The 23,730-nt window shown below is 35.9% G+C and overlaps 1 protein-coding gene across 1 annotated transcript; it reads left to right on the forward strand.

The window, feature by feature from the left end:
- The first annotated feature begins 1,014 nt into the window (after window positions 1-1,014).
- LOC145597424 (exocyst complex component SEC3A-like) lies at window positions 1,015-23,167 on the forward strand. The gene is made up of 25 exons (XM_081653586.1): window positions 1,015-1,402; window positions 3,752-3,822; window positions 4,213-4,293; window positions 4,388-4,455; window positions 4,541-4,643; window positions 6,813-6,964; window positions 10,561-10,678; window positions 11,414-11,518; window positions 11,942-12,043; window positions 12,116-12,253; window positions 13,214-13,342; window positions 13,425-13,505; window positions 13,583-13,657; window positions 14,304-14,477; window positions 14,554-14,704; window positions 14,808-14,872; window positions 16,043-16,213; window positions 16,368-16,447; window positions 17,846-17,927; window positions 18,353-18,450; window positions 18,535-18,643; window positions 18,790-18,858; window positions 22,452-22,517; window positions 22,644-22,733; window positions 22,862-23,167. Exons 1-25 carry the CDS (start codon window positions 1,228-1,230, stop codon window positions 22,970-22,972), a joined length of 2,664 nt encoding a protein of 887 aa, XP_081509712.1. The 5' UTR covers window positions 1,015-1,227; the 3' UTR covers window positions 22,973-23,167.
- Window positions 23,168-23,730: the final 563 nt, after the last annotated feature.

Below are 23,730 nucleotides of genomic sequence, written 5' to 3' on the forward strand. Positions count from 1 at the left end.
TTGAATGTATTATATTGTACAATTAATGCCAAGTACCCAACCTATAATTTTAGCTAACTAACCAATACTTTTAGCTAAACAATATTGTCTACTATTATAATTGATATTGTTTTATTTCAAACTTTAATGGCATTTGTATGTACAATTAATTATCTAACCTAACCTATAATTTTAGCTAGCTATAAACATTATTGTCCACTGTCATACACAGTTTTGTCATTTGTGATAAATAATATTGTCATTTGTAAATGTTACAGATCCAAAATAGCAATTGTAAATGTCATTATTACTTTTGACCAAACCCCAATTCCAAAAATGCACCAATCGAATATCAAGTTAATCTCAAGAATAGAGTTAGTTAACATACCTAATTTCCCCCAATTAAGTTGTAGCCACAATCACTTTCAATCAGCTCCATTAATGTAGAATGACCCAATCCGCATTGCTACACCACAATTTCTTAAATCCGCTCACAATTGATGCACTTTTACCCCAATTATCCAATTTATCCCTCATCTTTAACCCCAAAAACCCTTTATTATTCAGACAACAAATTAGGACCAGTAAAGACTAAAGAGGGGCTGAAGAAGCTGAGGTTTGAACGAGAATGAAGATAAGGAATGAAAATGGGGTAGCTCAGGTAAACAAGATGGAGAATGAAGAACCCTAGATTCTCATCTTTGTCTCTATAAGAATCAAATCAACCCCATTTGCAAAATAACGGACCAACTTGTTGTAACGGTCTTGGAAAGCGCGCCAACAATATATACATTTGGGGCATACAAGTTCATACATACAAAATACACACCAATACAAGATAATGGCCCACCAAGAGCATTTAATATTCATAAAATTGGTGTGCTGGTCCAGCATTTTATTGGGCTAAGCATCACCCATCATAATTCTTCTCTAAATCCAACCCGACACCACTTAAAATCAAAATTTAAATTCTAACCTAACCAAACCAAACCAAACCAAATCCATAACCGATAAATTGGTCTCCTTCTATACAAATTGATCAAAATGATCAATTGATTCACATTCAACGTGAAGCCTAAAAGCTGAACATCATTCCAAACTGTAAATAAAAATTCGTGGCAAATAATTTCAAACGTGTAAAACAAATAATAAAAAAATAGAAAAATCAACCACACACCAATACAGAATACAGCATCTAAATCTCGGAGAAAGTCTATTGAGCTGGAAGGAAGCTGAAGAACATCAACAATGGCGAAATCTAGCGCCGATGATCAAGAGCTGCGTCGGGCTTGTGAGTCCGCCATTGAAGGCACCAAGCAGAAGGTTATTATGTCGATCCGTGTTGCTAAGAGTCGCGGTGTTTGGGGCAAATCCGGCAAATTAGGTCGTCAAATGGCCAAACCTAGGGTTCTTGCCATTTCCAGTTACGTTCTTCTTCTTTTCTCAATTTTACATTTCATCTCTCATTTGCAATTTTACTGTCTTGGGATTTTATTCTGTTCTCAATTATTATACTGCGTTATGATGATTTTTGTAATTTGGGATTAATATTCTTCTATTAATGTTAGCATTTGAACTATTCTAATTTGTGATTTGTGAATGATTGGATTTTTTTTTGCTTAAATATTTGTTCTACACTTCTACCCGATGCCACCCTCAAAATTGTGACTTTAACAGCAATGACTTAATTCGGGGGACAAGTCTAATTCAAAGTGTTTTTTTGAGGTTCGCTGGTTGTGGATCGTGTCCCGCTGAGATTATCTTATGAAGATTATTATTTGCAAACCATGTACTATTTTGTTGCAATGGTGATCATAGTTGTGCTATTTAGATTACGTCTTTTAAGCAGGTTTAAACTTGAGCTGAAGAGTATACCAACCATGTTAAAGTTGTTGTAAATCTAGTATTGGCACTTAACTTGAAGAGTTTGAGTGGCATTTGTCGGGACATTTGTACTTTGTTTGGATTGAAAGAAATGGAAGGAAAAGAAGAGAAGAGAAAGGGAGAGAGACAACTTCTCTTGTTTGGGTAAAGGATTGGGGGAAGGAAGGGAAAGGAGAGGGAGGGATCCATTTTCCCACTCTCTTTAATAAGCATAAACCCTCTAAAATTGGAGAGATTTGGAGGGAAAATGGAGCTCATCTCCCCTTCCCTTTCTTTTCCCTTCCCTTCCTCCTTTTTCCCTCCCCTTCATTTCCTTCCTTCTTTGCTATCCAATCAAAGCGTTACACTTTGTTTGGATTGTAGGGAATGGAGGAAAAAAAAAAGTAGGGAAATGGAGGGGTGAAATATCTTTCATTTGAATGAGGGGGGAAGGAAATTGAAGGGATGAAATATCTTTCATTTGGATAACAAATGAGAGAGGAGAGGAATTAGAGGGGGAAGAAATGGAGGGGTTAAATTATAAGAAACTAATCTCTCCAACAATGGAAAGATTTGGAATGAAAACTCATCTTTATTCCCTTCCCTCCTTTTCCCTTCCCTTCCCTCCCTTCTTTCCTTCCCTTTTCTCTATCCAAACACACTCTTAAGAAGGTTCTAATCCGTTTCTAAAACTAGGACTCAGGGCAATAAAACTCAAGTATTACTTTCCAAAGAACAATTCTTGAAACTTTGACATGGGTAATAAATACCCTCAAAAACTCGTTGCTTTCTTCTTTACAAGTGCCCACCACTGTATCCTTCTTCCACACTTCAGAAAGCCAAACTTTCTTCATCCTTTTTGACCATAAGAATATCTTTTAGTTAACAAAGTCGCACCCAACTCATCTCAAACAAGAATGATGATGTGTGCGTATTTGATTGATGCATTGTCGCATCATTGACATATTACAATTTCTATTTTGGGTATCATGAACACAATTTTTTAGACTCTTCATTCGGTTGTTTTGCTCTACTGTTGGTTAGGAATGCATTCTCTTTTAGAGTCTTAGTTCTTATTTATGTATCCTCCTGGGAATCTCATATTGGGAACGCACATTGGTACACATGTTCTGGTGCGACTTTTGGACTCTTTAAACATAATAAGGTAATGAATTGCATTCTGTGTACCCGTTCTGGATATTAGATTGCTACTTGGATTAGGTAATTCTGATTTTGGCTGCTATTTGCCACCATTTTGCGAGCTGGAGGAGTCTGGTCCAATTTCCCTAGGACTCTCACCATGCTGCTTGGGATGAATGATGATGTTAGAAAGTGATTCAATAAAATGTTTCTTAGGATAAAAAAGGAGAAGGATGCATGTGCAGAATTATTAATTGAATGTGAATTATTTTTCGATTTCCTGGAAATATATAAAAATATACTCATTCTTCAGAAGAAATAAGTGCTTCTTGTTTAATGTAAAGTTGCTCATTTAGCTCAGAAATATCACCAACTTTTATATGTGGTTGGCCACACCGTGTGGCTGGCCATCATGGAGGTTACTTAGTCAGTGTTATAGGGGGGGTTACCCGGCAGTGTTATAGGGGATACTTCGTCAATGTTTTATATGAAAATTAAGCACACTAAATCGTTCCCGATTTAAAATTCTTCTCATTTGACCCTAAATATATCCGTATAGTTTATCTATTTTCTCATAAGTTTGTGGTCTTTGTTTGACGATGCAAAGTTCTGTCATGCAATTTTATAGCATAAAATTATGCACCAGTTGTTTCCATTGTTCTCCTTCAATTACTGTGTCCCTTCTTCTCTTCAGGTTTAGTTTTGTTTTGTAGACATCTATCTCATATAAGGACGCAACTTTGATTTTGACAACTTACACTTAATGCAGTAAAACAGAAGGGCCAGCGGACGAAAGCTTTCTTGCGTGTCTTAAAATATTCAAATGGTGGTATTCTTGAGGTAATTTTGCCATTTCAATGAAAAATGAAAAAGTTTATCGCCGATGACTTGGCACCCTATTGGAAAATTTCTCAAAAGCCAATTTCCTCCGGCATCTTAAGATTTGCTCAAATTGATGAGAATTTTAAGAGTTTGGGATATACTAACTATTAAAACTGCTGAGATAAATCTTGAGTTAGAACATTCAAACTGCGAGAAAAATCGTGAGTTTTTAAGAGTTTGGGATATACTAACTACTAACACTGCTGAGAGACATTCAGTAAGAACAATAGAATTGATGTACTTTAGGCTTTGAATGGTTATCTTATGCTTTATGGTATCTTAAGCTTTTCGTTTTAGTTGTAGTTTCTGGACTAACTGTTCTTTGTTATTTCATTATCTCTCTTGAAGCCGGCTAAAATATACAAGCTAAAACATCTTTCAAAGGTGGAGGTTAACTCAAATGATCCCAGTGGATGTACTTTTACTCTGGTATTGCTTACTCTTTTAGCATGTGGGATATATGTTTCCTGGGTCTAGCAACCTACATTGTTCTTGACAATCTTTTGACTTTCTATTCCTGTAGGGGTTTGATAACCTGAGGAACCAAACAGTTGCTCCTCCACAGTGGACCATGCGGAATACTGATGATAGGTATTATTTGCAGAGCCCTTTTTCTTCCCAATATGAGTCTAATTTGTACTCATGTCATTCACATCTCATGTCTTTGTGTTTTCAGGAATCGTCTCTTACTTTGTATATTGAATGTCTGCAAGGACATGCTTGGTCGTCTTCCCAAAGTTGTTGGAATAGATGTTGTTGAAATGGCTCTTTGGGCGAAGGTATGGAAATATTTTTTGTTGTATGTAAAACATTTGTTTGCACCCTATAGGTTCGAGCTGTAGTATTTTTTTCTTTTTCCCATTTGAATACTCTCTCTCTCACGCGTGCACTCGCACCCACTCAGACAGAGTTTAAGAAACTTTGAAAAGCATGAGTGGGTGTAATAAAAAGTAAGAGAGTATGTAAGACAGTAGGTGGGAAGGTGTAAGATAAAGTCATTGAGTATAGAAAGTTGTAAATTGTGGGGATAAGAAGGGTATGATTGTAAAGGGAGTATGTCAAATATGGAACAAAGTAAGATGGGAAAAAAAAACCTTGAAAGTAAATAGAACCAAAGAAAAAAAACTGAGGTGTTAGGTAATCCATTATCTTTTGATATTTTAGTTATAATTTCAATTATCATTCTATGTTCAATGTTCCATTCTAAATCTGTGGTGTGTTTTCCCCTTCTGGTTTACGGAATGTGGTTTTGTTACTTTGTTAACATCCCGTGTATTCATTTGGCATTCCTTTTCTGTCCAGTCAATGTATTGTGATAATCCCCTTACCTTGACAAGACAGCCACTTGGTTGGAACTTTGAAGCCCTACCTTAAAAAATCCGCCTGCTCATCTCTTGGGATTATGGCTTCAATTGTTGTCATTGTTGTTTGCTCCTCTCTAAGCATCATGTACATTATAATGATAAAATTTCACATTGCTTATGGCTTGCCTAATCTTTCATAGGAATCTTGCAAATTGCTAGTGCTTTGAAATAAAAGGTAGACCCACTCCACACCCTAAGAAGATGGCAAGCCAACATAACAATTAGCATTACTTTAAGGAAGACAGTCATTGAGACAAAGAGCTTCTTCCAGACCTTGTCAGAATCACTTCTCCAGCCATTGTGAAGATGATTCCTTGTCAGCATCAAGTGTGTATCACATTTCCTTGCTATCATAGCCTCCTTAAAACCTCCAGAAGACTCCATGCAAAACTACACTAGATTGGGCATATGTGGACCTATTTTTACCCATTATATGTGGCAGAAGCCATAAAGGGCCAAGTGAAGATGCGTAAAAGCATTGTGAACTTTTCTTGTTTGTGAAGAGCTTGTTGTGAAGTAATCAGATATTGGTGGGTTGGTTAGTGGGTCTGCCTAGTCAAACATCTAATTATTGTGTTTGCCATCTATCTTTTTATACTTGCTTTATCGAGTGCAAAAGATGTACTTACCAAAAAAAAAATGTTTATGAAGTTTCTCAGGTTAATGTTCTGAAACTTGAAAACCAAAAAGGCTTTCTTTCTAGCAACAGTGAAAGAAGATAATCTAATGTCCTTATCTATATTTACACCATCAAGCAGTTATTGAATAATAATAGTTAAAAAAACTACTAAATTTGCCAAACATTTTGCATTAAACAGTTGACGTATTCAGATAGTATATTGATGACTAATCAACTAAAACTCTAGAAGGTAATGCGATCGGATAATATCTTGTGCCCACCTAGGTCTTGGTCTTATGCTTTATTTACCTTCTTTAATGGGCTTCAAGCATTAATTTAAATCTGCTTCTGTGCGTGCAGTTTGCTAAATTACGTTTTGAATATGAAAGATGCATCTGGATTGTTTTACTTATTTAATGCCCCTCATTATTCAATTAGCTATCTTGGCACATGTTGAAATGTCTCTAAGTTTATATATGCTTGAAATGAAGGTAATGGAAGGGTAAAGATTAAGAACCGAAAATTTCTGGAAATGTTGGGTGGGTGCAATGGGAGAGATGATTAAGTGAGGTAAATTATTACTCCAGAAATGGGGTTAATTATGATTCACCATCCCTCTGGGTTACTGCTTCCTCCCTCCTCCCTCTTCATCTCTCTTGCTTATGGTTTGCTCTTATATCCCTAGCCACTTCCTTTACAACCACCACCTCAGAGCTGCCAACAGAAATGAGGCCAACCATTGGTCTGGTTGCAGAAGTCTTCAGATACTGTTGCCTGGCAGGATTGGAGTAAAAAAGATGATGGAGAGGGAGAAATTATATCCCAGTATTTTTTTTTCTTTTGAACTTTCCTAACTAGTGAAAAACTTACAATTTATCCACTTAACAGATATTCCATCATAAGTTATCCCATTAAGTTCCTGTTCCCCTTTATGTAGTTGTTTACACTGTCTTAATGCACAACAGGAAAACACTACCACCACCACCACTACCAATCAGGTGAATTCTGAAGACGGACCTGTTCCTACAACGATGGCTGAAAAAGATATGAAGGTTAATGTGGAGAAGGATCTTGTATCCCAGGCAGAAGAAGAGGATATGGAAGCTCTTCTTGGCACGTATGGATTCTTACTTTTACTGTTTTTGGCTACCTTCTTCCACACTTATTTGAATTTTTGTGTGTTTGGACACCACTAGGTTCTTATTCAGTTTTACTAATTTGCTGTTTAAAATCTTTCAACGATTGTCGGTAAAATAATAGAATAAGAGTGACCGAGTAAATGTAACATAACCTTACTCTCTAATTGAGGCTTTTAATTTAAAATCCCACTTACTTGAAGATGTTGAGGCATATTGAATGATAAAGCTGGTGAACAATAGAAAAAACAGTGTTTTTTTTTTTTTTTTTTTTTTTTTTTTTTTTTTTGTGATCGTGGCGATGGATGCCATCTCGGGAAGCTGGATTTTGTGGGCATTACTGCTGTGATCATGGTATGAAACATATATGGAAGTACTTGCTATAGTGGCTAAAAAAATGATTCAAAATTTCTCTCATAGGGAAATTCAATTCTAAGTTATACACAATGAATTAATGGGTTAAAATAGCTCAACTTCTCAAGCGGTGACATAGTGGTCTACAACACATCATGGTGTGTTTAAAAAACCTGTTGCAGAACATTTATTCATGGAACACTAACGTGAAAACCATCTTTAAACAGCTTTGCTATGACTGAAGAGCTTTATTCACCATTTAGTATTATGTAAATGAAAAGCAGGCACAATTAGTTCCGAAAATTGTGTAACATAAATCTAACAATCAGAATTAACTGAATAAAGCTATTTGAGTTGAGTAGATTTGTCCTTCTTTGTTATATGGTGTTGTATCTTATTGGTTGCAATTCACATGTTAGCTTCAAGGCGTGTTATTTTTTGGCTTTTGCCCTTCTCCTCTACACAGAGCACACTGCCTTGGTGTCATTTAGCATATACTCCCTCAGTCGTTTTTCCCATTTTCCATTTTAGGTGTCCCAAAATCATCTTCCCATTTCATTTTTTCCCATTTTTGGACACTTTGTAAGGACCAAATTGCCTTCATTTTTTTTATTCACTCAACTACCTAAAATACCCTCATATTTTCTCTACATATCTGTACCATGTACTTTTTTCTTTTTCATGTACTTATTAAAAAAAAAATACTTTTCTCTCATTTTAATGTACTTCTTGTAATTCCTCCTTCCACTTCTTAATTCTTGTGAAATTTGGCAAATGGAAAAAACAATATGGGTGGAGGGAGTATTTCTAAAGAACTCTGTGACAATCTCATATTATGATACCAATATTCTTCTGAAGTGCTAAACACATTAAGTGCTGTTTTGATTGGGATCCATGCATTCAATTATTTGCACCCATATAGGGTTTTGGATCACTTGTATGCAATCCTTACATGGGGATGTGAACACATATTAAAGATTTGGGGTAGCAGAACCTTGAAGCTATAGTCCTAGCTGGGTTATTCCTAAAATATTTAAGGACAAGTGCAGAAGTCTTTCTGGAACAAGTGCCGTGTGTTAAAATCTTAGGTTTATATTTAGAGTAAGGGTTCAGCAGAAAACTATTAGATACAAGGCTTAGTTTTAGAAGCATGCCTTAGGCACGCCTAGGTGCAAGGCACAATCAGGCTCAATAGGTGGTGCCTTAGCTTTGCAAAGTACAAAGACTGAAAGACCTACAAAAGCGCTCATCTATGCGCTTTTTTCTAGGCTGCTTCTTGCATCTTATGTTGCAAGGCATCAATAACTAATATGTAAGATAATTTTTTTTTTTTTTTTAAAAACACCATGTGACTTTGTGGCTGTCAAATATACTTTAATTCTAGAGGTCTAGAGCAACCCCATATCCCCCAATTCCATCTGAAGAATTCTAGCTATTAATCAAATGGACCTTTTACCATTTCTGACTTTTTTTTGTAAGACTTATTTAATAGAAATTAATATATATTTTTTATAATTAAATTTTGCCTCATGCACTCACCTACAAATGGCGCATGCCTTGTGCCTAAGCTTCAAGGACTTTAGCACCTTGGTGTGCCTAGCGCCCTTTAAAATTAAGGATATACCTTGTTCTGCTGTTTGTGTGGTACTCTTGCAGGAAATGTAATATGATGGGAAGAACATTGACAGAGAATCATGAGCAATTCTTCGGAGGGGTTTTGATTCATTCCTATTTTATTTTTAAGCTTTGTTTATTTCCTCTGTGCCCCTCTTATTTTTCTCTTTCCCTTGGATTTTCATGTTCAAAGCCTCTCTTTCTTTATGATTTTAGTTCCTTCTGATGACTATATATTATACACGTTGCTGTTTGTCACCTCTTCTATTACCTGACTGCAACCCTTTCTCAACTCCTACAGTGGGGCTGAGTTTGGTTCCTGATGTTCAACCTGAAACTAGAGAATTCTGCGTGAATTCTTGAGATTTTTAGCAAGGTATCTATGTAGTTTTTTGCTAAAAGAAAAGGATTGAAAAGAACTAGATAAAAACTATCCAAGGCTTGGATTTTTCTTGGCTTGTGATTCCTACTTTTTGATATATCTCTTTAGTATCCCCTTCCAATCTCTGAAGGTCTGTCATGTTCATGATAAGTTTGAATGGGATATATAGGTGTTTTAGATAAATTGTAAGCACTTTGGCTGAGACCAAAGTTAGGAGAGTGAATGGGATTCAATACCCCATTAGTTCTAGCTTTATAACGATGGATACTAGGTGCTATGCATAGCACACCAGCAGTGTTGTAGTGAATGCTTTGGGTATCTTTTATGGTGAGTACTTTTGCAAGAATGAAGCTCAAATGAATTAATAGGAAACTGCTCAAGTGTTGTAACATGTGGTTTAAAAGTTAAATTTATTACAAAGCAAGAACCTTACCAGGGCTTAGCATGCCATAGCTCCTCGCCATAACTCCTCTTGAAAGAGGGGGTTTCTTTCTTTCTGGAACACGGACACAGGTGCTGTATGGCTGTTGCCAGCTTGTGTCATAAGGTTTTGGGTGAGTTCCGCACTTCCGCTACCCTTGTGTTTACGAATGCTATATCCCTGTGGAGATTGTTGGTGATGATCCCTAACCAGGCCTTAACACTTTGAAACACAAATTCTTTTTGTCCAGGACTTCCTCAGCATAGTATCCATCCAAATCTTCTATCATTGCTTCAATTTTCTAAAACTTGTAATCGTCTTGTCATGTCATCTCAAAACAAATACTGGGCCACTATTATTGAGTCAGAATTGCTTTAATTTGTTGTCTATTTGAGGTGTTTATTTGAGAATCAGTAAGTTTTTCTTTCCCAGTTTTCTTTGGAATATATCAGTTTAATGTACTGGGTTCTCTTGCTAGTTGTTACCTAGATATCTATGCATAGATAGGCAGTTGACAGTTGATAGCTTCTGTAAATCTTGCTATTTTTTTGTTACTTCATTTGCTTTTCAATGTATGCAACAAGTTTGTATAATAAAGTGAACTTGTTGCGTGTCTTAAAAAATAGAGGAAATATTTGTTTTCTTTTTCTTTTAATTTTCTTTTAATTTTTTTTTATTAATTTGCTTCTCAATTGTTGCAGCAGTGTAGATTCTTCTTATTGCTTTTGGGAATATTTCTTCTAAATTTAGATTTTTTTATGTAGTCTGTTTACAATATATGGCCCTGATTGATTTGTCAAATGCAGGTATGTCATGGGTATTGGAGAAGCAGAAGCTTTTTCTGAAAGGTTGAAGCGTGAACTTCAGGCTTTGGAAGCAGCAAATGTTCATGCTATCTTGGAAACAGAACCCTTGGTGGAACAGGTAAACTGCTTTTAGCATTGTTTTTAATTTCTAAATTCGTCTGCTTTGCCCTTGACCAAAAGAGTTGATTTGTCCCTGGTTTTTAATAGGCCTTTTGTTGATATTTTTGTTTGTATTTTTCCCATCTTACAATGTTCAAGCAATTTAACTTCTGAATCCACTCACACTACATGCAACAACAGATAAAGTTGTACTCTCATTCTGGCTTGCAAATGTCTTCCATATAAGAGTAAAAATAACAGTAAGGATGAAAACTTTGATCTGAAGGAGTAAATTTGCATTCCACAAATAATCATTCCAGAAGTTCTTTATTTTGTTTTGCCTTGATTGTTAGTGGACTTCTGGCTTCCATACTGTTATCATTCCTTCTGTTAAATAATTTTTGTTTTCTTTTAAAATAATATAATTTTAAGCTCGTCCAGTCACCCCCTCCCCAAGAAAATAAAATGAAACTTGTTGAGCTGGAATTTAGTGCTCTAATTCCCGTAGCTAAGAATTGTCGAGATAATTGCATAAAAAACCTTTCATGCTCTTTTGGTGATCAAACATGATTGATTTGTAATATCAGTAGGGACGGGGAAGATTTCAAACCCCTCAGTGATAACTATTGACTTGGACCATTGCTATTACAATTATAGATATTCCAAATTCCAAGAATTACTTGAGTGAATAATTTATTTGGAGCACCCTAAATCTTATATTGTTAAGCTATGTAACGGGTTTTATTAAATGCAGGTATTAAGAGGGCTTGATAATGCCTTGAATTGTGTGGATGATATGGATGAGTGGTTGGGGATATTCAATGTGAAATTGAGACACATGAGAGAAGACATCGAGTCGGTAGGTGAAGTTGACTTTTAGCTGTTTTCCATTTCTTATAAATTATTGTTGCTGAATACAATTGCAGTTGCATAACATGTTTTTTGCTTAAGCTTTACTTTTTTTCTGCATAAAATTTCTTCTGTTGATTTCTGAGAAATTATACAGGGTAGCCTGTGATTTGGCACATTCAAATTGGTGTCTTAAAAATAATCTTGTTGACCATAAAATATTCCTCAATTATTGATTTATGATTCTATAACCTTTAAATGGTAGGGGGGAAATAAATAGAATTTGAAGAATGCCGTTACTTTAGTCAAGAATGATATAATTGCTATTGCAATTCATAAGAATGTTATTGTTGTGAACAGATAAAGCATGCAGATCTAACTTGTCTCATTTTCTTCCCGATAACCTCTTCTATTTCTTGTTTTTTATATTCAGATTGAAACCCGTAATAACAAGCTGGAGATGCAATCTGTAAATAACAAATCGTTGATTGAGGAACTTGACAAGCTTCTTGAGCGATTACGTGTTCCTTCTGAGGTATGCTTCTTCCCTTCCTATCTTTGCTTGTTTGGTCCTTTTAATCTAAATTGACGATTCCCCTGCATCTAGTATGCAACATGTCTTACAGGAGGTTCCTTTGATGAATCAAACATGATTAAAAACATTGAAGCATGTGAATGGCTAAGTGGTGCTCTCCGTGGCTTGGAAGTCCCGAATCTGGATACCACTTTTGCAAACATGCGTGCAGTATGTTCCAAGTATCTTTTATTTATTTATTTTTCTTCTCAAAAGCAGTATCTCAGACTTGCTTTATGTGGCCATTTGTTTGTTCATCTGATAATTCTATAGCAGCTTGTGCTTTGTCTTCAACGTTGAATGATATGTTTGAGAGCCTAATGCTTGTGTTGCAAGTAAATGAAATATCATACTCAATCTGTCCAAAACTTATTGTTTTTTTTCTTTAGGCTTGGGCGCATATAGTAATAGTGAGTATTAGTGGGTGTAGCCTTTTGGGGTAGATAGTGTAAAAAGAAGAAATAAAAAAATGATAGTGTGAGAGAAATTAGTGGGGTTCCCAGAGAGAATTGAGAGAGATAATTAGACCGAAGTAGTATACAAGACAAATATTGTGGGACGGAAGAAGTATTTAAAAAAAAAAAAAGTTCAGCTTAGTTGTTTAATCTAACTGAAAATTTTCCACCTAATATAAAAAGTGTTCTAATTGCAGAATCATAGGATTACAAAAAGTGAGTAAAAATTGACCTTCACTATGCAATGTAAATCAAAGAGTTGTGATATCTTTCCCTTTTATATCCCCTCCATGTCTAACAATGAAACATTTAAAATTTGTTGTTCTAATGTTTGGGTGTAATTCCCAGTAAACTTCATGTCTAGGTCTCTTCGCTGGTTTGATTGAGTATGGTGATATTCTTAGGCTCGTTTTTGGCTTTTTACGGTGGTTTTAGATAGCCCTCACCTGGGTATATGTATTCTTGCAGTTTTGTGTATACTGCAACTTCATGTCTAGTTCTCTTTGCTGGTTTGATTGAGTACAGGGATATTCTTAGGCTCATTTTTGTATTTTGTGGTAGTTTTAGATAGCCCCCACCTGGGCATTTGTATTCTTGCAATTTTGTGTATACTGCTTGTCCTTGTAATATTTTATTTGATTTATTAAATACCTCTTTATCTCAAAAAATATCACAGATTAGAGAAAAAAAAGCTGAAGTTGAAAAGCTCAAAAGTACGTTCGTTCGGAGAGCATCTGAGTTCTTGAGGAACTACTTTGCCAGCTTGGTGGACTTCATGATAAGTGACAAGAGTTACTTTTCTCAGGTAATTGGATCAACTAATTGCCTCACACATTTGGAAAAATTATTTCTTTGGTTAAGATTAATCATTTTGTATCATTGAGCAGCGTGGACAGCTAAAACGACCAGACCATGCTGATCTGCGGTATAAATGCAGGACATATGCTCGGCTTCTGCAACATTTGAAGGTTCTAACACTGAAATCCGTTGTCATATTTGCTTGCGTCTTTCTTGTTTAATCTTATCCCTTCTTTTGATGTTCCAGAGCCTTGATAAGAATTGCTTGGGTCCATTGAGGAAAGCGTATTGTAGCTCTCTGAACTTGCTTCTCCGTAGAGAGGTGAGTAGATTAAATAGTTCTTAATTGTTAATCATACTGGTTGCCAACTTGATATTTAACGACAAATAGAGTGCCTTTAAATTAAGGTACAGTGGCATGACTGATATATTTCCAGAAAGGACTTAAATTATGTTTACACACTGAATCTAAGACATCAACTGCTTTGTACGCATACCAATGTATTTCATTTGAAAATGAAAAAGTGTCTGAGAAATATTCTGCTTAATGTGAGAATCACTCAGAAACTCAGATGATTGATGTCTAATTCTCGCAACCCAGCCAGCAAAGTTTTTTTTTGGACTGACCAATAGTTCACCTGTGCCTAGCTGCGCATGGTGTGGTCTTGTTTAATGATGATACATTTTGCTGAATTTTTTTTATTTTATTTTTGGTGGTCTAAAACTGAATTATCTTCTTGGCCATGGTTTTTTTTTCAAAGTTATATTTTTCTGAAACACCCTTTAATAATAGAAAAAGGAACGCAAAGGGATTGTTGCTAGACCAGATTCCTAGGTTATTTGGACTGATGATCTATTTGCAGGAAAAAAAAAAAAAAAAAAACAATATCTCCATCAACCTAAGTTGAAACTAAAACTTTTTTCTCTTATCTTATTTGTTGTTTGTATATTCCTGTTGTGTTATGCAGGCTCGAGAGTTTGCAAATGAGCTTCGAGCCAGCACTAAAGCATCAAGAAATCCAACTGTTTGGTTAGATGCCTCTGCTGGTGCTGGTCAAACTGTGAGCAATGCAGACACTTCAGCAGTTTCTGATGCTTATGCCAAAATGCTTACAATATTTGTTCCACTCCTTGTTGATGAGGTTATATTCCAGCAAATTTGTGTTATAGATTCTAATTTGTATATTATTGTCTCACGGGAAGCCTTTTGAATCTCAGAGTTCCTTTTTTGCTCACTTCATGTGCTTTGAAGTTCCTGCTCTCAATCCACCGGGAGGAGTTCCCAATGGTAAGTCCGCATCAAATGTGGATGACGTCGATGATGATGATCTTGGAATCATGGATATCGATGACAACGATAGCAAATCAGGTATATTTCATCTTTTGGCACCAAATATTCATCTTTTTGTCTAATGCCTTCGCCCCTTGTAGGTTGATAATTGTAACTTATAAATTTTATTTATTGTGCCTAGGTAAAAATTCTGTTGAGTTGGCAGCATTAAATGAATGTCTGCAAGAGTTGCTGGATGGGATTCAGGTAATTTTGCCAATTATCTTCAATTTATTTGAAATCTTCTTATTGATGAACTTGGATTCTCTTATGCCGTTAAGCCATCACGGTCAAGAATTTCGTTTTGGAGCATGTGAATGATGAGTATTGTTTGGTTGTGTTTACTGTCTTTGAAGTATTAATATTTGTGCTGGTGCAGTGAAATTTGCACCAGATATGAAAGTTTGCAAGGCAATGGAAAAAATGACCTTTTTATAAATAAAAAATTGGCATTATCTGCTAATATTAAAAGAGATAAGTGTTTATCAAACTATTGGCCAGTGTGTTAGTATGCTCCGTGTGGCATGAGGCACTAGATTCAGGGTTCACTAGAGGTCTCCTTAACGACATGTTAACATGCTCCGCGCGGCATGCTAACATGTTAAATTAACCGCCTTTCAAGTTTTATTTCTTGAAACTTAACATATATCCTTGTCTTCTTTTTATATGGAATCATCATGTTTCATGATATATGTTTGAAAACATAATAATATAGTATGCATATGCAAGGGTGTTATGTTTCTTATATAAATGAATAAATTTAATTAAAGGAATATGTGCATCACTTAGTGAGGCATATACCGTCACCTCTTATATTATCACTAATTCACTTGTACTATATATCCTAGGTCTTGCACCTACTCTGGGTATATTTAAACTTTTACAAACGAAGATTTTCTCCGTCCCCTTTGATACTTCTCAGCAGTGCCCTCTTTCCCCTTTTGTTTTAAAGGGAGCAAAAGGATGTGACAAGGGTGTTGTTTGGTGAATGGCTTTTTGCTTGATCATGGCTGGTTTGTATCAACTTTATTTGGTCAAACTGCCAAAAATTGTGTTTGCTCAATGGCTTTTCAACCAAATTAAAAACCTTCATGGAACAACATACACCCAGTCCCCTCAAAGGCTCAGACAATCAATACATACATTGAATGCTACTGTCTAACAAGCTAGGTGAAACAGCCAAAAGCTAACCCCCAATAGTTGATTTCTCAACAAGACCAAAATTTAGTCTCATGTGCTGTCATAGATAGGTGAAAGGTTACTTTTTGACGACAACTTCTCACGAATGTCCATCTGCAATTTCTAAATTCTACTAATCTAGATAATCCCTACTACCTTCAACTGCCTCAACCATTTTGTGTTCTAATTAAATATCAGGAGGACTTCTATGCTGTTGTGGATTGGGCCTACAAGATTGACCCCTTGCGATGTATATCGATGCATGGGATTACAGAACGCTATCTTTCTGGTCAGAAAGCTGATGCAGCTGGATTTGTGCGCCTCTTGCTTGGTGATCTTGAATCTAGGATCTCCATGCAGTTTAGCAGAGTAAGTTCCAGCCTTTTAACATGTACCAATAGTAATTTTAATTGTTGGAAGTCAGTTATATATGCTGGTTCCATTGCAATTATGATGTTTACATGCACCAACTAATAGTAATTTTTATTGTTGGAAAGTCTTTGATGTTATGATATCCTTGCAGTTTGTTGATGAGGCTTGTCACCAGATTGAAAGAAATGAGAGAAATGTCCGACAGATGGGTGTCCTGTCATACATCCCAAGGTGAAAATTACTTGTAAACATTTTATATAGGAACCTCTTCTTAGAGTAGGGCCTCTGTTATAAGAAGCAGCTGCTAGAATTAGCATGGTTTCTGGCATGATTACAGCTTAACAATGGCAGAATTAGGAATTGAAAATAATGATCGTATTGATAATATGAAAATTACACTAGATAGAATGATAATTCCACTTTAGAGAGGTGGATGCTCTCCAAGTATGAGCTTTCGAGAGGCTCACTCTCTCCCAATAACAATCCTCAATAATATTCAACATCATGATTATTCCTCCTAATGAGGTCTATATATAGAAAGACTCTCCTAACAAACTCTAGCTTATTCCCCAAGTCACTAATAATAGACTATGACTAATATGCCCTTCTCCCAAATATTGATTCCTTGCAGCAGGCCAGCAGCAGTCTTCAGGAATAGTTCATCCATGATGTTTGCTTTCCTGGCTATAATTTGATTACGTAACATAAGTCAGGATCTTATGTTTTTCACTAAAAGTGAGATTATGCTCCCTTCGTCATGCATTAATTTTCGTAATAGGGCATGGCCCTAAAGTCAAATTTCTACCTATCAACTAGAAGTGAGAATGATATTGGTGGTACAGGTAATAGTGTAAAGTATGTCATTATAGATAGTGTGTAATATTATAGTGAGTCTTAGGATAAGGAAGATGTGATAGGAGATAGAAGATAATTTTACATTGAAGAGATAGCAAGTGTGTGATCCTAAGTATGTGTTAAAAATGGAGTGTGAAAATCTAATGTGGGGCTTATGTAAAAGTAAGTAAAAAACTAATGTAGGACGAAGGAGTTTATGAAGCCTTCTCTTTTTTTAATTTTATTTGTTCCTTCTTTACTTTTGGTAATGTTTGGGTAGTTTTTATATATCAATATCCCACTTTGACCATCATTGGTTATTTATATGCAAGGAAAAATATAGTCATGTGGAATGTTAGTTTTTCTCAATTTTATTTTTAATTAAAGTATCAAATTATTAACTCTTTATGTTTGTTTTTACATAATTAAAGATATTAATGCTTAAAGCTGTGTGTTTACTAAATGTAACAGTTAATTAGGCAACTAAACAAAATGCAAGAATTATTAAAAGCAAAATGGACTAGAAGGAACTTCTATTTGCTAATGCCTCGTGTCTTTTATGTTCTGTCTTGATAAATTTGAGGTAGTAAGAAAAATAAGTATGAATACCTAACCCGTGTTCGATTTCTTTCTTGTTTTTTGTTGAATGTACTTCATAATTATTTACTTATTCTGTATTATAACTTTTAAGAGCAATATAGAAAATTAAAATACTGAAAGCAACAGTTCAACTTGCCTTTATCTTCTGAATTATTCGTAAAATTACTTTTTTTTTTTTTGTGTGTGTGTGCATAGATTCGCTACACTTGCAACTCGTATGGAGCAGTATATTCAGGGACAATCCAGGGATTTAGTTGACCAGGCATATACAAAATTTGTAAGTATCAATTTATTCAGCTATGGGTTGATCCGGAATTCTGGCTGCTAATAAATATTTTGGTTTTAAAAAGTTATATGGTCCTTATTTTAACTTTTTTGTAACCTCCAACTTAAAAAGGAAAAAAACTACCTTTGATTAACTTTATTATGTAGTAATTGGTTCTAGCTTTATATATATGTTAAAGAATGTGGTGTTTGTGTGTAATCATACTCTATACTCTACCATTTTTTTTTAAATTAGAAAATAAATTTTATAACTGCTGAAAAAGCAATACAGAGAAAGATGGACAAGCTGTCCTTTAATCCAGAAACCTGTTTGAAATGAAATGAAAATTCATTTAGGATCACACTTTGGGTGTTCTCTTTCTTATTAAAAATATGTATATGAAAAATATAAGTCACAAGAACTTAATTTGTTGACAGGTTAGCATTATGTTTGTGACCTTGGAGAAAATTGCCCAGACTGACCCGAAATATGCAGATGTTTTTCTTTTGGAGAATTATGCTGCATTTCAGAATAGGTACTAATTTCATTTTCATAATTGTGCCAACTTTCTGCTACTAAATATATTCAACAAGCTGATTATATAGGCAATTGATTGCAGTTTATATGAACTTGCAAATGTTGTGCCAACTCTAGCAAAGTTCTACCATCAGGCAAGCGAAGCTTATGAGCAAGCATGTACGCGCCACATAAGCATGATCATATATTACGTGAGTAAGCTGATTTTTTCACGATACTTTTTGTCTTGTGTTTAACTGGTATCCTTCTGCAATATATTGGTTCTTTTGTTAGTTGTACTAGTAAGTAATATTAGCTAAGCTAACTCAGAGAGAATTTCTTGGACAATTATTGACAGCAATTCGAACGGCTTTTCCAATTTGCTAGAAGGATTGAAGACCTCATGTACACCATAACCCCAGAAGAAGTAAGTATCTGATGTCATAGAACTTTGCTTTTTTCAGCTACTTGTGAAACATACAGTCATGCAGTTTGATTGTGGATGTGAAATGTGATAATACATTATATCTAGGATGTGTGTAAAATTTTTTAGTTATCATTAGTATTTCATTCTCTTATCTCGAGTCTTTAGCTTAGTAGAAAGTATGTCAAGTTAGTACATAAAAGGAGATACTGTTGAAGTAATCAAACTATTCCATCTCGATACATTTGGTGTTGTCCATCTCACAAATCTATTAGTCCTTATTCCCCGCAGTAGCATAATCAATTTCCTATTCCTTCTTTCGAGTCTTTCATATGTGCGCTTTGGTAGGAATTAGGCTCGGGAGAGGTGCGGTCTATAATCTAGTATGACCTGTTGATTAGTGAGCATATTTTATTAGTTTGAAGACAGCCCATCTTGCTGGTGTTGATATAAAACTTGTTGTACTCTTAAACTATCACAACACTGTGAAGTGTCTGCAGGAATGTTGAGCATAAAACAGACTTTCACAAATTATTGACAATATTTGTGGTAGAAGCTGTAAATCCACGTAAGATCCCTGGAACACCATTAAATTTTTAAATTTACAGAATCCAACAGGTGGCTCTTGCAGGCATCTTCATGCATAGTTCCTAAGTATGAACACGAATTTAGAACGTTTCTGAATGAATACCAACACATGCTTCTCTTTAACCGTACCTGCATCCACTTGCTCCTTCAGTGCCCAATGAGTAAAAAATACCCTAGGTCATGAGCCCATCCAGAGCAACCTTTATCCATCAGGCTTGAGAGGTCGCATTTTGGGCATGACTGGGCCCTACTAGCCAGTTCTTGTCATTTAAGGAACTCTGAGCTTGATGGATGTCCTGCAACATTTGAGCACTTTCGTTAGGATGCCCCACAATCACTCACCAAACAACTCCATAATAAAGAAATAAATGATTGTGGTCATCGTCCATCTCAGATATGACCTGCTGCTCGAGGGAAGACCTTTGAAGCTGAATCTTACTCAAGAGGTCTATCAGGCTTCCTTTTCTTCCTGATTTTTTTTTTTCTTTTCCTTCTTAGATTTGTGCCATTGCTAGGTAGTATGAATTAAGGCAAATTTGTCAAAAAAAACCTTTTAAATGCACCATTTTGCGAAAAAAAACCTTTTAAAACCTTTTTTGTTAAAAAAAACCCGAAGTTAATAATTTTTTGTTCAAAGAAACCTAGTATCACTAATTAACTCAATTAACCTCTAATCTCTTCTAATTACTCACTAACACTCACTTAACTATTTAATATATAAATTAAAAAATAAATAAAACACCGCCACCACTCTAACCACCAGCCACCCTCCTCCCTTTCCCCTTCCTCTGGCAGCAACCCCCTCCCCCAACTCAGCCGCTGCCTTAAACCCTCCACCTCCGGTGACTCACCTACACATCCGGCCAACCCCCTTTCGAAACCCTAAACCCGACAATCCACCTTAAGATTATCAAAACCTAAAGCAAAAAAAGAGCAAATCAACAACAAATTCCACAAATTAAGCAAATCAACCCGTCAATGGCGGTTTCCGATCTTCGGCGCCATGTTTTCAAGCGTCATTTTCGGGTTTTCAAAATTGAATAATTGTAAATGGTTGAATGTTGATGGTGGTTGAAGAAGGGGGAAAAAGTGAAGTAGAAGAGGGAGATGTCTGTGGGCGGTGGTATTTCGGGAATTCCAATCGAGTGGGTGTGGCTGGGGTGGTTTTCGCGGCTGAGGTGGTGGGTAGGAAGGTTGTCGGGGTTAGGGTTTTAGAGGGGGTCGGTCGTAGGTGGGGGTTAGGCCATTTGGAGGTGGTTTCGTGGCATAGGTGGAAAGAGGGAAAGGGAAGGGGGTCAGCGGCAGTGGAGTTGGGTCACCGGTGGTGGGAGTGGCTGCCAGGGGAAGGGGAGAGAAAGGAAGGTGGTTGGGTTGGTGGTTAGAGTGGTGGTGGTTGTTATTTTTTTAAATTTATAAATTAATTTAATTATGTAATAGTTAAGTGAGTGTTAGAGACAAATTAGAAAAGATTAGAGGTTAATTGAGTTAATTTGTGATACCAGGTTTCTTTGAACAAAAAATTACTAAGTTCGGGTTTTTTTAAACAAAAAAGCTTTTAAAAGGTTTTTTTTCGCAAAATGGTGCATTTAAAAGGTTTTTTTTGACAAATTTGCCATGAATTAAAACCAGTCTATACCTGGATTTTGCTGTTGTGACCATGATGTGTGAGCGGTGTATCTAACTCACTAATCCCAACTGCAAACGTGCAAGTGGTACATTTTTTGTTAAGTTAATAAAACCAGGTAGAAAATTGCATTTCCATACCAATCTTGAACAGTGAATTAACACTGTGAGAGTCCTTATGTAGGCCCTTTGTCCTTGATGATGACAAAACCTTCTTGTCAAAACTCTTATTATAAATTTATAGACATACCTTCAATTTGTATCAATGTAGTTTTAAAGAATCGTGTGAGGCCTTTGAAGGAGAAGAAAGGAAAACAAAAATATAGTGTGAGAGAAAGACTAGTGACATTTTCAGCACAAATGAAGAACAGACACTTGACCTTTGACCAATGGAAAAAGGTCTCTTATAAGGGCCTGTTTTGATTTACTGACGTGATTGGAGCTAAACTGAACTAAATATTTAATGAGAGAAGAAAATTAGGAACTGAATTGAATTGATTGGAGCTGAACTGAACTGAAAATAAGCTGAAGAGAACAAACCCTAAGTTGGGAGCCTAAATTGTTTTTTTCCCCCTTCTTTTATCTATTTGCTTTATCTACAATTAGTACTCCCTCTGTGTTTTTTTAAGTGTTACAGTTTGACCGGCACATAGTTTTAGGCAATTTAATTGACTTAAATAAAATAAAGGTAAGTGGGGTAGTTGGAGTATTAAAAAATTGTAAAAGAAAGATAGTGGGGTTAATAGTTTACTGAGGAAAATATAATATAAAAGTAGTAGTGGGTTTGGGTGGGGACCATGAGAGGAGAGAGATATAATATTTTAATGTAGCTTTTTGCCAAAAAAGAAAGTGTAACACTTCAAAAAACACGGCCGGAAATGGGAAGAGTAACACTTAAAAAAACACGGAGAGAGTATATCGATTGCCGTTATTCAAAGAAATATCATTCATCCGGCCTTCCCGGACCCTTTAACCCAGGAGCCTCCTTTAGTGGTTGTCTATAAGGATATTAGTATTTTATGCTTGATTGGTTTCATTCTTTTCAGGTATTCTCGTATGTGTAGACTGTTACTAGATTTTTCTTTTATTTTTTATAAAATAATTAAATACGCCCCATTTATTTTGAAAACTTCAGGTCTCTATTAAATTTTTTTCGGAGATTCTGCATATGTTCTGGCACATCCCTTGTTATATAATGACTTGTATTATTGTATACCAGCGTTCATTTATTTTGGGATTCTGCATATGTTATGGCACATCCCTTGTTATATAGGCTCTATGCACATGAACCTCTCCTAGTTTTCGGTTGTATAGGATGATGGAGAAGAAAAGAAAATTGATATAGTGAAGCTGATGCCTGACTTTGATTTGTCTGTCATCTTCAGATTCCATTCCAGCTTGGATTATCTAAAATGGATCTCCGTAAAGTGTTGAAAGCTAGCTTGTCTGGGGTAAGTCAAGATAAGCTTCTAGTAAAATTAATCCTAATGTTTATAATCTTATCTTCTATTAGTCTCTACAATAACTCCTTGGTGAACCTCCTGTGTGACCATCACTTCGGCTACATTTTACTTCAGGTTGACAAATCCATCCAAGCAATGTCCAAAAAATTGCAGAAGAACCTGACTTCGGAGGAGTTATTACCCTCGTTATGGGATAAATGCAAGGTAAGCCGAGTGAACATTTTATAGTCATATCTTTCTATCAGCTTTGATCGCCCACATGTATGGTACTTTTATGCAACTTCTGTGTATCATAAGAAAAATAAACTGATGAAAAGCGTTGACATTTGCAGAAAGAGTTTCTGGACAAGTATGAAAGCTTTGCACAACTTGTGGCCAAAGTTTACCCCACTGAGAACATCCCCTCTGTATCTGAAATGAGAGATCTTTTGGCCTCCCTGTAAGAAAATCTTTGTATAGAAAATTTTTCCTCTTAGATTTTCGTGTTGTGTAGTAAATAGTAGCTGCCATGAGATGCTTTTTCATAGGGTAATTCTTTGTAGTTTGCGGTTAATACTGAGAGTTCAACTTGGTGTGTATTGAGTAATGATTATGGATATACATAATTGATATAATGTTAAAAGGGTTTGTAGTCTTTATGCCCCTCTTGTGTTAGTTGTGTATTCTCAATGACTTGGTTTTAAACAAAGTTTATGAACATTCCTCGTCCGCCAATATTAATCCCAACTTTGCCTCGTTCGCCAATTTTAATTCCTACTTTCGATTATTCACTATCACTCCCAACTTTGCGCCCTATTAATTTCTATTGCACCCAAATTACTTAGAACCGGTTGAAGAGGTTAAACATTAAAATAAATAAATAAATACAAATAAAAAAAATCTCCAACAACCCTCCCTCTTCCACCACCGCCACCTCCCCTTAGCTTCTCTTAGCCCCTAGCACCTTACTAACACCACAAGAAGTGCAGTGCAGCCCCTGGCCCACCTCAACGCCGAACACACCCCCTCCGTACCCATAACTACCTAGAAACCTAGCCCTAATCTGACCGTTTTCCCACCGAAAACAACCGCTTCTCCCTGAAGACGACCACCAAAGATGGCCGAAAACGCCCGAAATCGGCTGAATTTCGGGCTGAATGGTTGATATTAACCCTAAATCGACCGATTTTGGCCATTCATGGCTAATTTCGTGGCCTCCTTT

The sequence above is a fragment of the Chenopodium album genome, chromosome 2 (genome assembly GCF_948465745.1).
Source record: "Chenopodium album chromosome 2, dcCheAlbu1.1, whole genome shotgun sequence".
Lineage (NCBI taxonomy): Eukaryota > Viridiplantae > Streptophyta > Magnoliopsida > Caryophyllales > Amaranthaceae > Chenopodium > Chenopodium album.